Source organism: Strongylocentrotus purpuratus, unplaced genomic scaffold (genome assembly GCF_000002235.5).
Source record: "Strongylocentrotus purpuratus isolate Spur 01 unplaced genomic scaffold, Spur_5.0 spur5_scaffold_16, whole genome shotgun sequence".
NCBI lineage: Eukaryota > Metazoa > Echinodermata > Echinoidea > Camarodonta > Strongylocentrotidae > Strongylocentrotus > Strongylocentrotus purpuratus.
Genome location: NW_022145601.1, coordinates 23,005,379 through 23,022,541, shown reverse-complemented (window position 1 = coordinate 23,022,541; position 17,163 = coordinate 23,005,379). Strand labels below are relative to the sequence as shown.

The 17,163-nt window shown below is 39.4% G+C and overlaps 1 protein-coding gene across 1 annotated transcript in view; it reads right to left on the bottom strand.

Moving 5' to 3' along the window:
- Nucleotides 1-6,337: 6,337 nt before the first annotated feature.
- The window catches only part of LOC754628 (arachidonate 5-lipoxygenase), a 32,235-nt gene continuing 21,409 nt past the window's right edge, over nucleotides 6,338-17,163 (bottom strand). The window contains exons 7-12 of the mRNA XM_030987068.1: nucleotides 16,913-17,127; nucleotides 14,930-15,189; nucleotides 11,325-11,425; nucleotides 8,574-8,747; nucleotides 7,739-7,902; nucleotides 6,338-6,988 (exon numbers count right to left, since the gene is read on the bottom strand). Coding sequence (XP_030842928.1) covers nucleotides 6,874-6,988; nucleotides 7,739-7,902; nucleotides 8,574-8,747; nucleotides 11,325-11,425; nucleotides 14,930-15,189; nucleotides 16,913-17,127 — 1,029 coding nt within the window. The 3' untranslated portion in view covers nucleotides 6,338-6,873. The remainder of the gene's footprint in view (nucleotides 6,989-7,738; nucleotides 7,903-8,573; nucleotides 8,748-11,324; nucleotides 11,426-14,929; nucleotides 15,190-16,912; nucleotides 17,128-17,163) is intronic.

The window sequence follows — 17,163 nt, the reverse complement described above, 5'->3', positions numbered from 1 at the left end:
TCCTGTGGCAGACCTGCCGCAGACTGTTCCTGTGGGGTACTGGTATGCGGCAAGTCTGGAGCAAAGTTTCGCCCTGCCGCAGATCTGCCGCAGACTGTTCCTGTGGCATACTAGTATGCGGCAAGTCTGGAGCAAAGTTTCATCCTGCCGCAGATCTGCCGCAGACTGTTCCTGTGGCATACTAGTATGCGGCAAGTCTGCAGCAAAATTTCATCCTGCCGCAGATCTGCCGCAGACTGTTCCTGTGGCATACTAGTATGCGGCAAGTATGGACCAAAGTTTCATCCTGCCGCAGATCTGCCGCAGACTGTTCCTGTGGCATACTAGTATGCGGCAAGTCTGCAGCAAAGTTTCATCCTGCCGCAGATCTGCCGCAGACTGTTCCTGTGGCATACTAGTATGCGGCAAGTCTGCAGCAAAATTTCATCCTGCCGCAGATCTGCCGCAGACTGTTCCTGTGGCATACTAGTATGCGGCAAGTCTGCAGCAAAATTTCTTTCTGCCGCATACTTCGGCATACTCTTTGCCGCAGACTTTTAGTCTGCGGCAGGTCTGCGGCAGATCTGCGGCAGGTCTGTGGCAGGTCTGCGGCATACTTTTCTCTTTCCTATGGGAACAAAAGCTTGAAGTTTTCTGTTCTTATTGAGATGAACTTTTACTATGATTCAGAAATTAAGATTTGCTCAGTTTTACTCCTGTAATTATTCATAAACATGTATGTAACAGATATTTATATCATTGTAAAGAGAAAACATTTCTTATTCATTTTTGTTGAATTATGTATTCACATCATTTTGAAGAAGTTCAATCTGTGTATAATGGTTCATTGATTTCAGTTTTGTTTAACTAAATCATGGTTATTTTTGTACAGAAGTTCATGATTGTGTTGAATTTACATCGTTCTTAATATTGAATTTATAAACATTGCTTTACCAATGTTTGTCACATTGGCTAATAAATATTGTATATATTATATTGTAATTCCTCTTTTAGTATTTCTTTTGTTTTGTAAGAATCCGATTGTGTCAGTAGATATATCTTGCATATACCCCCGCCCCCCCCCCCCCCCCCCCACTCCAGGAATGGAGGGATTGCATTCATGTTCCCAAAATCTCTGTTAAAGGGTTACTTTTCACGCAACAAAGTCTGGCTCGTAATACACAAAATATTGGCCCGTATTGACTTTACACACAGGGGAGGGAACATGCATACGCTTACCCTAAATAACACTGAGTGGGAGGCAGGGGGGGGGGGGGGGCATATACCAAGACATAGACAGTGAAGTAATGTACTACTCTCCATTTTATGTTAATCATTTCATGAATTTAGATTTACGATTGCATTATGGCTACATAAACACACACAAGAAGGAACCATGATACAGAACATCAACTTCAACTGCATAACAACTGAAAATGAAATAAGTTTCAAAAAATGGATAATCATCAATTTGTTTAAATCACATTTTTGGGGGATTTTTAATTTGGCTGTTGTGGTGTTGCTCTTATGTGATGCCCTCAGTTGTCAGATCAAGAACACATTGCAGGGCCAGGGATATCCATTTCCATAAGGGAAATGGTTAAGGAAGGAGAACTGAGGAACGATTAGAGAAAGAAAAGGAAGACAAATCATTTTTAGAACGAGATCTACATCTTCACGAAATGTCACTCTTCATGTGGACAACTTGAAAAATCAACAATAAAGGAAGATGTGTGGATGTAGGCCTATCTTTTAATATATAATGGGTTAAACAAAAAAACTTACTCCTATTACTAAAGAGCCATGACTAGTAATTGAATTTTCTCTCTTTACTTTTGAACTTTCCAAATAATGTTGTACGCAAGAGGAATATTTGTATTCACGGCCCACTAATTAAGTGATTAGTTTTGAAAAATGTATGCAGTAGCTTGCTTTCTAATAATTTTATTAATTTCTAAAGTCGACTATCATTATTTATACATGTTCATATGGATATATATTTTTCATTGATTTTTATTGAAGGAACCTATAAACATATAGAAAGGTTTAAAAAACCGCTGGCACTATGTCCTCCACTAGTTCTTAGTAAGGTGTGAGGTAAAATAGTCTAACTTTTGAGACAGATGGGCTTTATATGCACTTAAAATATCCCTTTTGTCTTAGTCTAGGTCTGGGTCTAAGAACAGAAATACCTTCCTAAAGTTTTTTGTTTTTGTTTTTCATGTTGTTCTTTTGGCTTGTCCACTGAAGATGAGGGTGAGACGAAGGTTCCAAGCTGTTGTTTGTTGGGGGACCTTCACGGTTCCGGTGATTTAGTTGCCTGCCCCATTCCTGGCAACTTGTAAATGCTCATGGGAATCACAATGATGGTTATAAAAAAAATGATTTTCATCCTTTAGTTTTGATGATTTGTTCTTCTATGTAATTCTTTTGTATACACTTTGCTATGCTGAATAACTAATAATAATAATAACAAATGTTGAAGTTTATAACCCGACAATCATTAATCCTATTCTGACCAAACATGGGTAAAATATGCACTTGTTGGACTTTCACGTTATTGTGCCGTTGAGGGCCACGTGCCAAGGTCGTGTGTTATAATAAATATCTTGGCAACTGTAATGATATGTACCCGGCCCCCCACTCAGTGTTATTTAGGGTACGCATATGCTCGTACCCTCTTTTTGAAAGCACCCCCTATCTGAGGACTGCCAACATTTCCGAACCCCCCTTTCGCGGGCTTTTCGCGGACTTTTCCTGCCTTGGAGACCCCCTAAATCAGGAAAAATGCTCAATGTACCCCCCTAAATTCGGAATAATTTCTCAGGAGTCCAAAGAGATGAAAGAAAAAAGAAAACACCCCTTTTTAAAGAAATCTCCGGGTGAAAAGTCAAATACACCCCTTTTTTTTTACAATTCTCGGGCCGGACTTTGTCGCACGAAAAGTACCCCTTTACCGGACATTTTGGCAACACGCATGCGGTCATTCCGACCTCTGAGTGGGGGGGGGGGGGGGGGGGGGGCCGGGGATATGTATAGACTGGTAGAATAAATGTTTGGCCTGATAAAAGATATCAAACAACAGGACAGATTTAAATCATTATTTTTGGTAATTGTTATTGTTTTGGCCCCAAAAGTGACCGAATCGACCAAATCGTTATTGAGGGGAGTCAATTTGACCACTTTCTCTAGCATCAGGGTATATTTTAACATAGAATTGGCCCATCAAAGCTCCTTTGCTGAAAACAAGTTTGGAAAAGTTGCCCCTTTAATATCAAAAGTGACCAAACTAAGTCACTTTGTCACTTTTGGCACTTTGCCAAAGTCACCATACCAGTCCCTTTGGGCAAAAAGTGGTCAAAATTACAAAAACGTTGTGAGAAGGGTCAATTATATTTTTTTGAAACAGCGCAATTCCCCCCCCCCCCCCATATAACATAATAATGTACCATGTAAAATAAAATAAAAACTGGTGTCACTAGATGGCGCTGTGAATTGCGAATCCAGCATATTGAAAACAGTAAAAAAAAAACACTAGCAAATCAGTTCACATTTATAGTCAGCATCATTAAAGAAGTCATTGAAGACAATAGCTTAGAGTTTTCTCCACCATTTATTGCCTTTATGCTTATACAACTACAATATGCAAAATATGCATGGTATGGAATTATGTGCTACATAAATATATAATATGTAGTTAAACTATCACGAGAAGTGCATACAATAAACACACGTATAATGAATTTACGTAAATACAAGGGAATATTCATGATCAACATTATCACACCAGTTTTTGTGAATGAAAATGCACCAATGAAAAAACATATACATTGTAGCAAAAGGTCAACTGATTAATAATCTGTATTCAAATGACAAATGAGATCATACAGACACACATCTAAAATAAACTCTAGAGTCCTAGACTACTGTAATAATCAATCCTACACGTCCCTATAACAAAACACCAATGGACATTTTACGTGTCGAGTCGTACATAGAAAATAGCTGAATTGATCTACACTCAACTAGAACTAGAAGAATATAACATGCAAACTGGCATACAAAACCATTCCGGATACCACAAGTATTACAAATGATTAACATAAATTCCCCGTTGAAACAAAAAATATTAGCATACTAGATATAAAAACACGACCACGACACAGAATATCAAAGAATGGGTACCTACATGCAAATACAGTCATGTAGAATCGAGGAACATAAATTCCAGGTATATGGGTTATACAACAAAAAATGTTTAAAGGTATTACAAAGTTTTGGGAAATTTTGAAAAATGGGTGGAGAGTGATTCTTTACAATTTTGACTTATTTGGATGCCCCTGTGGGTTTATTAAAAACACCAGAAATTTTAGCCCCTAAAACACTTCTGCTTTCGAGAAAAATTAAATATAAAGATTTACCGGTGCTCCCGGTAAATTTGGATAAATTTCAAATAGCTCCTATGGCCGTACAATGGTAGCTGCGACCATGAAAGTTTCAGAGTATGTAGTTGTGGTATATAATTTCCGAACGAGAATAGCTAATCGGTCGATTTTAGTCAATAAACATTGTTTAATAGTTTAATTTATATCTTGACCTTGAGAGGGAGCTATTCAACATAAAGTGTTTATTATTTACAATTTCATAACTTTGGAGTCGATTTCGACCGCGACACCGATCACTGAATATTGTAGGATCGTATATGCTTCCAATATGTACATTTGAACCAAATTCATGACCCCATACCAAAACTTTGTATTACCTTTAAAAGTTTTAATTTTCTCATCATAATATTCTCAAAATACGCACTTTATCTAGCATTTATGCAAACAGAAATTTGTATCTTCAAAAGATTAATCCATAATCACTTAAGAAATGTAAAAGTATTATAAAACAAAAAAATAATGCATTTATGTAATTCAAGAATGCTTTATTTGAATTATATAAGGATGCTATAAGGATGTTCAAAAGCATATATTTATCAATAAATTCATTGAACGAAAACAAAGAAGGAACACAAATTGAAGGGAAGGGTGAAGAAATACATAGTGATGAGGCGAAAGAAAGGAGTGAGAAAGATGAGGATAAGATCACTATATATACAACGTACTCGATACGATTAATCCAAATAGTTAAAATGGAGCCAGATGACCAGAAGCAATGGTGTCAGAATGTATCATAGAGCATCTTAAAGTAGATATTCATTGATTTTAAAAGCTAACTTTATTTTCATTATTGCAAAGTTGAAACTTTGATTCGACAAGGTGTTCAAATTTCAATGCTTGGAAACATTCGAAATAAAGATTATTATAAATTACAAAACGCTTAAATACAGCCCCGGCATAGCACCTGAAGAGCTCTCCGAACGCTGCTGAGATGTGTGAGATCATAGTATGGACATGATTTTCACAAGCAGACGATGTCCCATGACATCTCACATAATTATTTTCAGTACCTGTGTTTTCATCTTCTCTTGAGTTCTTTTTCTTACTTCACTATCGTCAGGCTAAATGTATAATCTATTGCATCACTCTAAACCCTGCGCATGGTTTTATTTTGATGACAAATGCAGCGATACAAAAATAAAGGAATCTGTCGCTTGTAAACAAAATAATACGCCATTGTATATTTAGCTACTCACACCACGGTATGTTCAGCGTTTCAAGAGGGAACAAATGCCGTCCTAAATATCAATCCAGGGGTTTTTAATTTGAAAGTCTGGTTCTTTGATTGTTGATATACCAGATCGTAGATACAATCTGAGCATGCGCGGATTGATCTGCGCATGCGCAGATAAAGGTCACTTGAACAAAACTGTAAAACCCACTGAGACTAATACTGGATACATGCTCACGAAAGTTATGTAATCATTATTCATGCATGCACCTGTGATGCATTCTATTGAACACAGGTGGAAGTAATCAATCAAAGAATCACCTCCATGAATTTAGCTGTGATTATTCCAAAAGGCACAAAGTTGGATTTATTTATGTTTATGTGGATATTTGGGGTTATAATTATGACCCATGTGCCAACTACAAACTGGTCTATTAACCCCTATCCTGTTTATTTACGAGCACAATATTTTAAGTATCATAATCTGGTTATACCCCCTTTTGAATGGTTTGAAATGCCATATACACTAAACTCATTATAATTTGACAAATAATAGCTTTGCAATTATGTTCATTCCTTATGGGATGTCGTCCGCTTTGGCAGTATTGGTCCCTCTTGTGACGTCATTAAAACATCGCTATTTTTCTGGCGAATCTCTCGTATATCACAGCCGCTATGCATGGAGGTGGTTGTATTTGTATGTTTATAAATCAACCGATATGTAGTTGACCTAATACTTGTACGATGGCCATCTGTTAGCTTACCAGGTTCTAGTGATACATCAGTTGACATATTTGTGATTTGCTTTGAATTTCCACTTTAAGGTTCAAATTTTCCCGGTCACCCAACTCCTCAAAAGCCTTGCGCTTCGTGCTCGCAATTTCGTACGTTTCACGCCCCCTCCCCCCTTTGGAAAATCCTTGATCCGCCCCGGAAGGGGGTCTTATGCTCAAGTATGTAGGGGGTAAACTGGGACTTGTATCATTAACAGTTGCGATTAATTACAACTTATTTGCAATTGATATCAATCGCAACTATGTACATAAGAGATAGGAGAATGTAAACTTGTGATTTATTGGAGGACTTGCGATTGATAAGACGGGGCCCTGGTTGACTTTGTGGAGCGGTCACGATGTGAATTGGTCGAATTTACGAGAATGAAAGAAGGAGCTAGAACCCTCCTGTTGACTAACAACATGGTCATCCATAATGAACTTTATTCTATTTTAGTCAAAGTCAATTGCCATTCGATGCATTTTCTCTTTTGACGTTTAGGACCTAGATTGTGATAGAGTTAGGCACTTCGCGTGGATGAAGCCAAATATACTTCTCTTCTCTTGTCTCATTCCGTTTGTCGATTATTTCTCCAATGCGTTTGAGTTCAGCTCGGAATCTAGGGGAGAAAATGAGAAAGAGAGAGAGAGAGAAAGAGAGAGAGAGAGAGGGTGGGGAGAATAAGAATATACATGTAATATTTAATGGATATATAGTTTTACTCTACTGACTCAATGGGAAAGGCCAAACTGATGATAATTGGTTTGTTTTTGATAAGATCAGAACAATGAGAGTAACTGATCAGGGAAAGTTTTAGCCAAATGTGTTTAAAAAGAGGAAAGCTTTACATTTTAAAAGTTGTAATCAATGAAACAGGAATTGGCAACTCTGTGACGGTTTTAGGACAATTACCCCCTGGGAAATAACCCCCCCCCCCAGAAAATTACCCCCCCCCGGAAAACTACCCCGCGAGGACAATTACCCCCAGAGAATTAACCCCCGAGGACAATAACCCCCAAGGACATTTAACCCCCGGAAAATTACCCCCCCCCCCAAGGACAATTATTCCCTCCCGCTGAAGACAATTACCCCGAGGTACAACTACCTCCCGAGAACAATTACTCCCCCTCCCCCCCCCCCCCATGAAAGACACGACCATGGATGTACTCTACCTGGAAGTTTTCAAAAGTCTTGCTGCCTCTCTTACTGAGTATTTATCAGTACATGTACTTGTTGATTTTAGTATCATTATAGTTATTATCATTATTAGTATTATTATCATTAATATTATTACCATTATTATCTTTATCATCATCACCATAATCTTTATAATCATCATTGTCATTAAATGCTTAAAACTGGAACTTACTTCTTCAAGGCCTTTTGATAGGTAGCACCATGCATGTACTGCACCTCAAATTCTCCCAGAGGCTTGCTGCCTCGGGTGCTGAGGACCTTCACGAAGACCATGTTGTCCAAGGTCTGATCCTTGTTGGGTAGCTGCTCAATGATGTCGGCCTCCGTGAGAGGAGTCTTGAGAAATAAAGAATATTAATATTCAAAAGTGGTTGTGTAACAATCAAATCAATAACAACATCAACAAAATGATGGAATTAATAACAATAAAAATGTAATTTGATAATGATAACAGTAATAACAATGATAATCATTAACGATAATAAGAATAATAATCATAATGGTGATACAATATTGATAATACTTAAAGTGATAATGATATAATAATTGATAACAATACAGAATTACAATAATAATTATAATAACTATGATAAAGATTAAAAAAAATAATAATAACAACAAACGTCATCATTATAATAATCATCATCATCATAATAAAAGTAGTAATAGTGATAATCATAATCATAATAATGATGGAAATTCAAGTGCCATACTCTTAGTTTGGCACCACCACCAAAGAAATATACTAATGTAATAAAACCCAAGTCTAAAATGCGTGAGTCTGATCGGATGAAGGCTAAGTTACGTGTTTTAAGGTTCAGAGTTGCTTATTTTATGGGGTGAATTTGAAAGGCTTCCAATCTATGGCTTTTAAACAATACAAAATAACTTCGCGTCTCGTTTGATAGCCGCAAATTATTTATCATTTTAATGTGTCTATCTCAGGAGATACATTTCCCAATGGACTCAATCTGCGCTCTCGATCGTTGTTCCATCTCTTACTATACCTTATCCTGGGGTGGTGATCCATTCATCCAGCTGGGGTAGGCCGGGGGGAAACCATAGTTATCATACTGACCGAAGTTCGTTGCAGCATGCCCCGCGCTGAAGATAAAGATACAATCCGTCACAACGGTGGTGATCTCCTCTGCGGTTTTAAAATGGCCATCATTAGGAAGTCCCTAGGAGAGAAAGAGGGAGAGACAAACAGAGAGAGAGAGAAAAAAAACTGGGTATCAGCGAATTTATTGATCGATCAATGGACAATGGTATGCGATAGGTCCATAGATAAAAACGTCAAAACTTCCGCGCTTTGCGCGGGAAGGGGAAACTTAATTCAGACGAGAATTAAGAGTCGAGAACAGTACACCCAATCGTCTGCTTTCTCTAATAATTTAATGAAACGTCAAAACTTCCGCGCCATGCACGGGAGGGGTTAACCGAGTTCGGACAAAGATTAAGAGTCGAGCACAGTTTAACAAATCGTCTACTTTCTCTAATAATTTAATGAAATGTCAAAGCTTCCGCGCTTCGCGCGAGAGGGTGAAACTGAATTCAGATAAATAAGGCTTATTAAGAGTCGAAAACGGTATATCAAATCGTCTGCTTTCTCTAATAATTTAAGGAAACGTCAAAGCTTCCGCGCTTCGCGCGAGAGGGGGAAACTGAATTCAGACGAGAAATAAGAGTCGAACACGGTTTTACAAATCGTCTACTTTCTCTAATAATTCAATGAAATGTCAAAGCTTCCGCGCTTCGCGCGGGAGAGAGAGGGAGAAACTGAGGGGGGGGAGGGGGTCGGGGGGGGGGGGCTGAATTCAGACAAGGATTTACAGTGGAGAACGGTACAGCAAATCTTCCTCTTTTACAGTCGAGAACGGTACAGCAAATCTTCTTCTTTTTATAATAATTTAATGAAACGCCAAAGCTTTCGCGCTTTGCGCGGGAGGGGCGGGGGAATTCATATTGACAAGGGTTAACAGTCGAGAAAGGTACAATAAATCGTCTTCTTTTCCTAATAATTGAAGGAAACGTCTAAGCTTCCGCGCTTCCGCGCTTCGCGCGGTAGCCCTATCGCCCAGACCCCCTAATGAGCGCGCTTCGCGCACTCTTTGAGTGATTCGCCTGCTCACTACCGCCCCTCCCTAAAATGAGATCCTAGCTCCGCGCCTGCATTAAAATATATATCTATGATGCTGACTAAGTTGACGAAATAATTCGTATATTTATGTCATCGAGGAAAATGACCATTTGCGCATACGCAAGTACTATAGATAGTCCGTAGGAAAAACAATTTAGCCTTCGGCCCCGGGTATACAGGGTTAAATTTGTAAATATTGGGACATTTAATTTGGTCGGTAATTGGGGGCTAGTTTTGTCGGTAATCGTTGGCCTCTACACCCCCCCCCCCAACTAAAAAAGGTCTAGCGACGCCTCTTACCATTATACATCATTTTCTAAGTGATGGGACTCAAAATAAAGAGTTCACATCTTCCTGACGAAATACTCAATCTTTATGTTACTACTTGAAAGTGTGTCGTCTTATTTCGGAGTTCATTATAATAAAACACTACAGTTTGCAGCTGTCAGTATTTCGAAATATATGTCCAATTCTTTTACTTTATGGTTGTCAAATTTGGCATGTGCGTGCATGTATGTATGCATGTATAAATTTACGTACATGTGTTTGGGTATGTGTGTGTTTGTGGTGTGTGTGTGTGCGTGTGTGCGTGTGTGTGTGTGTGTTGTGTGTTTGTGCGTGCGCGATCGCGCGCGCTTGCCTAAATTAGTGTGGGCGTGTGCTCGTGCTAGTATGTAATGGCTATCGCCGATCATCCCCCCCCCCACTCCTCGGTACGGATTTACGCCCCTGAAAAAAATATATAGCTCCCATGATTTACAGCTGTTTTTACTGTACAATGGATTTTTACCTTGGCATGATCGTGAGATTCGTGCCAGATGTCCGCATATTTACATGCGGTATACTGCAACACCAACACCAACACCGAACTTGAAATCATGACTTTCCCAATCCCTAGGGGCTGGTGTTGGTGAATAGGAAAATAACACGTAAATCTTCAACACCAACCGCGGTACTTGGTTCAGCAGACGACATTCAACACCAGCCTCAACACAGACTAGCGGAAATACGTCATATTTCCTGAGGTCAATCCCAACACCAGCCTGATTTCAAGTTCGGTGTTGTGGCTGGTGTTGGTGTTCTCACAACACCAACACCAGCTTTCAACACCGATCTTGAAATCACTAGGTCAGTAGCCCCACTTTCTTAAAATCCGCTATTTTCACATTTTTGAAAACTAGATCCGTCTGTTGTGGCTCACGGTTAGGCTCAATACTCATTTAACAATATCAATGAGTTCTAATACGGAACCTAACAAAATTATATTCATAACTTATAATTAACTGCTATTGAACGTGTACATTTTAAAATATTTTTATTTGTACTTGGAAATTGTAACGTTGCTACCGACTTCCGCTTTAAAAATAACAAATAAATCAATTTTTCCAAGGTCTCAGGATAACACCGATCCTTAATTTGTCTCCTTCCTCTTTGCTGCTTTTAAAGTGAAATCCTATTTTCTATCCCCATGTTTATTATTAAGCCTAAATTGTATGAGCGGCAGCTCCGAGCTGGAGCGGCTACACAGAGAAATGCGACGAAGTGATATAAAGCAGGCCTAATATTAATCCTTAAAAGAGTGGATTTTCAACCCTGCCACTTAGAGAGCATGGAGTACCTTAATGTGACCTATGACCTCTCCCTCAAATTTGGGCTTGGTCCCCATGAACCGGATCCATTCCTGCAATTCATGGTCGGCAGCTACCTTCCCGGGAAGATCTGGAAGTGAACAAACATGCATGAGAAATTGATAATTCAGCGATACGGTCTCATTTTATATCTGCTTTGTTTATTGTTAGAACTCATAATCTTAAGACACACATTACTTTATGATATCTCATTTATTATGCTGACGTAAAATTGTATACGGCACATGAAAAAATAATCTCCAGCTGCAACTGAGTTTACAATCATGCGGCGATTAAGATATTTTAGAGGTTCCGTGGTCTAGTAGATTTGTCACTGGAGTGTGAATTACATAATAAACGGTTCGGGTCCTCCGCAGTACTAATACCTTTTTGACAATACATTCAATAATTGTCTCTCCCCACCCAGGCAATAATGGATATCTGTGGGGATCTCCGAAAGCTATTTTGACTTTTTTTGCCATTGACCTGATTTGATTTGATTCGTTTTATTGTCCAAATAAATGTAAATTCTTTTTTTCACATGGTTACAAAGTATATGCCATTGAATAAACGTCGAATAACACATTACTCAATAATCACCGAGTAGGCCTAAGTCATATAATAATTTAAACTTAATCCGAATAGAAGCAACACTAACTTTACAACAGTAAATCATACTTATAAATATGATCACATGATCTCATTAATGACTTTATATTTACAATTATCGACTCTAAAGCTATGGTCACAACTCAGAGCGGCGACCAAACGATTTGTAGCCTGCTCGGTCGCCGCTGGAATTTAGGCATCGCCCAACGATTTATGAAGAAGTCGAGCAGGCTGTAGAGCACTAGCGATGCCCTGTCGACCGGTGATCGCCCATCGATCGGCGGAGCATCTGCTGGTATCTCGTAGGCCAAAATACGCTCGGTGCCTGGGCGGTCGCCGCCCGAGCAACGACCTGATCGGGCGTTACCTGTTAAGCGGTTGTAGGTCAAAGGCTGCCGACCGATTTTAAACTCGCTGCGCAATGACCGACTGATTTCCCAGTGGCGACCGGACGGCGACCGGGCGATGACCACTCGGCAGCTTTTGACCTAGCGGTTTCGATTTTTGGCCTAAACCGCTCGACAGTGAACGGTCGATTAGGTCGGTGCCCGGTCGGCGGACGCCCGGGCACCGAGCGTATTTTGGGCGGCGAGTGCAAATGAGCAGGCGCCGCCCAAATTTTAACTCCGCGCTAAAACTTCAGCGGTGACCGAGCGATGCCCTAAAAAAAAGCGGTGCCCTGGCGGCCGCCGCTCGGTGCCTGGACGAAATTGGTTAAAAACTCGCCGCCCGGCCGCTGAGCAGGCTAATTTGGGGGGGGGGGGGGGGGGGGGGTTGTGACCATAGCTTTAGATAAATCAGTATAGTTGACGTTGAAATCTTTTAAAGGAGCACGTTCCCGCCATTGTAGTTATATCGCTGCTCTAGTCATCGCCATCTTGGTTCCGAAGATCGACTTCTAATTTGCATACAGCTGTCAATCAAAGTACGCGCGGCCTGGCCTTCCTTCGTCAAGCCAGCTAATCGCTGCCGATCCTGACGTTACGAAAGTGGGTAGAAACAGCAGCCGAATATTAGAGCCGAACTGCGATTGGTATTACTTCGGCACATGTATGCGATAATCGGCATTGTGCGGGCATTCGGAACATGCCATCTGCGTATTCTGTTGGTGTCAATAGGCAGCTAACACCGTCCGCCAGCGGGTACGTATTTTGAACGTCCTCTGGAATACGGAGAACATGCCCTTTTAATCGTTGAGGACTGTCGCATCAGAGAATGGGTGGCTGAACGATTCAAACGAGCCGATGAAATCGTTGAGGGAGGCTCACTGGCCGCTAATTTATTAGAAAATTTTGAAGTCTGACTAAGAACAGCGATTTCCAATGCCTTTTACCTATTCACGATAGGGCATGCATTAGGGAACGATTTATCGAATCTCGCCTGGCGCTTGCGTGGTAAACACAAATGTTATCCGTCTTATAAATTAGTCCTCCAGTCAATCGCAAGTTTGCATTCTCCTGTCTATTATGTACAAAGTTGCGATTGATATCAATCGTAAATTTTCATAAGATGGAATCAATATCAATTTTATAGTTGCGATTGATTCAAGGACTTACGATTGATTCGGATCAATATCAACTCTTTGTAAGACGGGGACCAGGAGATCTGTAGAAAGTGAAACAGTCATTCAAAGCTAGGCTACGTTATATATGTCGAGTGAAATTCGTCTCCTCTGAATTAAGAGAGTAGTAGTACGATTGCAACTTCTTTTGAAAATTCAACCTTTAAGGCAATTTCGATGGCCTTTATTTTTTTAATCTGCGAGCAATACAATGGCATAATCTGTTCATGATTACTATAGGATTTCCCGGCCAAATTCGCGAGTTTGTCATTCAAATTCATTTACTTTGCATTTAAGTTAGCGCAGATCAGCTTTGCCATGCCAATTATCATTCAATTTTCCCGATTTTGTATTTAATTTAGGATTTTGGTCGAAGGATTTCATAGATCTGTCATTCAATTTAGAAACTGCTCAACTAGCATTCAAATTAATTGTCACTTGTCGAGGCGTCATTTTTATCATTCAAATTAACACCTGTCTTTCGTATTCGAATTATGCTTATTCAAGTTAGGAATGTTAGGGGGAAAAATGCAACACACGTTTACAGCTTTAAAAAATGCAATTAAATACATGATTTGCTATTGGGGTCTTTTCTGTTATTTAATTTATTAATTTTGAGGACAAAGCATATGTTTGTAGTCAGACATTAGGTAAAGAAGGGCGAAATCAAGGGATATGGCATCTCTGAACGGACATGTTCATATACCCCGGAAAAGTGGGGACACGAAAACGCCTAGTACCCCAGTCACAATATTGTACCCTTCCTCCATAATGAAATTGTGATAAATTTATGATGAAACACAAGACAAACAACTTCCTTACATGAAAATTTACACACATATTGAGACCATCAAGTCTGTAGATGTACAATAAGTCTTTTTTTTTTAACAATCAAACTTAAAGGCTGATGAATATCTGATAAATATAAAAGTATATAAAGAGTATAAATGCAAGAAAATAAAAAAGGATGAAATACACATTAAAAAATGATCTTGAAAGAAAAAGAATGCGCTATAAAAAGTGTTTAAAAAGCGAGAAATGTATATTGACCATTAATTTTAGTGCACAAAGTGTTAATTTGAATGCTACAAATGAATTAGAATGATAAAAGTACACCGTCGCGATGTCAGAAAATCGTGTTACGCTAAATCGAATGACCAAATAGCGAAAGAAGCAATTTGTTCATTAATTGGAATGAAACATACATAGATTCTAACGAAAACTTCATAGATTTGAAATCTAGAAAAAGGAATATAAACCCGAAATATACCCGACAGCACTAAAACCGTCGAATTTGAACGCAAGACAAATGAATTTGAATGACAAACTCGCGAATTTGGCCGGGAAATCCTATATTAGAGGAAGAGTATTGAAATCGCCCTTGACTTGATTTCTAAGAAGCGTTCGCGATTGTGGTTACTGTACCGTAATGGTGGTCCACAACTTCCTTGACGTAGTCGTATATTGCTTCGCGTAGGAGCAAGGCGTCATCACGATAATGGTAGTTCGGTAGCACCTCAGGGTCAGAGACGCCCCTTACAAGAAGGTCAGTCGGAAGGGAGCCCTCTATGTCCAATCGCCATGTGGAGAAGGTGCGTTTGATGATATCTGCCATACCAATGGCTCCGATGGTCATGTTTAAGTCGACGAATTCGCCCGCTGTAAGCAAAGGCGTCATACCTCTGCTGTAAAATAAATGATTTTGTATATGACATATGGTAAAAACATGCCTTGAGGAGTTCACAGTGTAAATAAAAAATGATTAATAAAAGTACTTATTAAATAGAATGGTCCTAATTCATACCTCATCAATAAAATTGTTTTTGATCATGAATCGAAAACAATTTATCGACCAAAACGGTGCTTTATAAACCAAGGAGTGTTTCACAAAGACTAAGACCGACTTTAAGTTGAACTTAACTGTGGCAGGCCATTCATGCAACTGTTTGCTCTCCCCATGCACTGGCATTGGTCTCTCAAGGGATGTAAAAATCGTGGTCACAAATCTACAGAATTTAGCTTTTTTGATAGTTCATCATTGAAGGAAAAAATATTATCTAAAGATCATAATTGAGAGACCAATAGTGCGAGCAACCAGTGGCATGAATGGCCTGCCATAGTAAAGTCCAACCTAAAGTCGATCTTACTCTTTGTGAAACACCTTACACGAGTTGATTCCGCCGTAAATGGCAAATCGTTTACGAGCGGTATGGATTAAACTAATAATCATTTTAGTTGCAATTACATTTACCCGAACTACGGCATTTGCCTTTTTCAACATGCCGAGAGGGACAAGTAAAACACATTGTCCAAGGATTGAGCACCAATGTCCCTGCACCAATGAAGGATCGAATCCCATTCCTCTCGTATGAGAGTCAAGAGCCTAAATTGCCAAATGTGAAGATGTAGCGGTCTAGTGGATACGTCCCACGGAACGGGATTGGATTCCCTGCCTATGATCCCTACTTGGTAAGATTTTTTCAAGGCCTGCACAATGCGCTATACGTACAGTTACCGAGGGTAATTTTATCCAAAGTCCGTAGGAAGCGCAAAGGGACGTTATACCATTATGATAATGCGCTATACTGACAATCTCAAAGACTTTACAGAATGACACTGAAGCAAATTCAATGGCCTCGCGCGTCACCTATTGAAGTGTGTAAAAATTATGATAATGACATCGTAATCCGACATGATTTCTACAGATGATAGGGTATTGGAACTGCCCTACATTGTAGTCTCTTGTTATATACTTAACTATACTTAATATAGTAACGAATTGCTATTATTATTAGTAGTATCGTTGTTAGTATTATGGTTGTGCTTAATTAGTAATCTTAACTTAACGCAACATGAGAGTAATTCTAATCACCTCATTATGTTAATAAAAGTTAATTGTTATTGCCATACATATTTGTAACCACTGCCATGTGGTTCAGGTTCTCTTTATAATCTAAGACTAAGGGAGCAAACCCTAACAGAAAACCATTCCACTGTGACAGCATTGAGGTCGATTGACGATATGGAACTCCCGACATCCTTCGACCAGTCCTGCAGGGTTTTGGTTCACACCCGTCCTGGTTGTCCTCGCCGGTGTGAAACTGCCACCAGTTCCCTGAGAGAGTGCCGTTAGTAACTTGCAAGAGCTACCGGAACTTGCCTACCTTTGCAAGCAGCCTTCATGAAAGTGAAGGCGGTCATTGTCGCTTCTCGACAGACAGCTACTACTTCTATTATTATTATGATTATTATTCCTATTATCGTTATTCTTATCATTCTTATTTTATTGATAATATTATCATAATCAATTGTATTATGATTATATTGTTGCTAATATTTTTGTTATTATCATTATTATTAACATCATTAACAATATACTGTAATGCTCAACATATAAAAGAACCTAACTAGTTGATGGCGAGGAGGTACAAGAAGTGAGGAGCAAGAAGACGGAAGATGGGATGAGATGGAGACAGGGAACGATGCGTTGCTATGACGATGATTTCACCAATGAGATGCGTTAATCCAAGATGGGAAGCCGACTCATGGACGGCAGCATCGCCCAAGTTGAAGTAACACTTGGCCAAGAGCCACGTGTACTCGGGATCAGTCGGGTAGAACACCTGCAATAAAGCAAAATTCAAGGAATGAACAAAGGT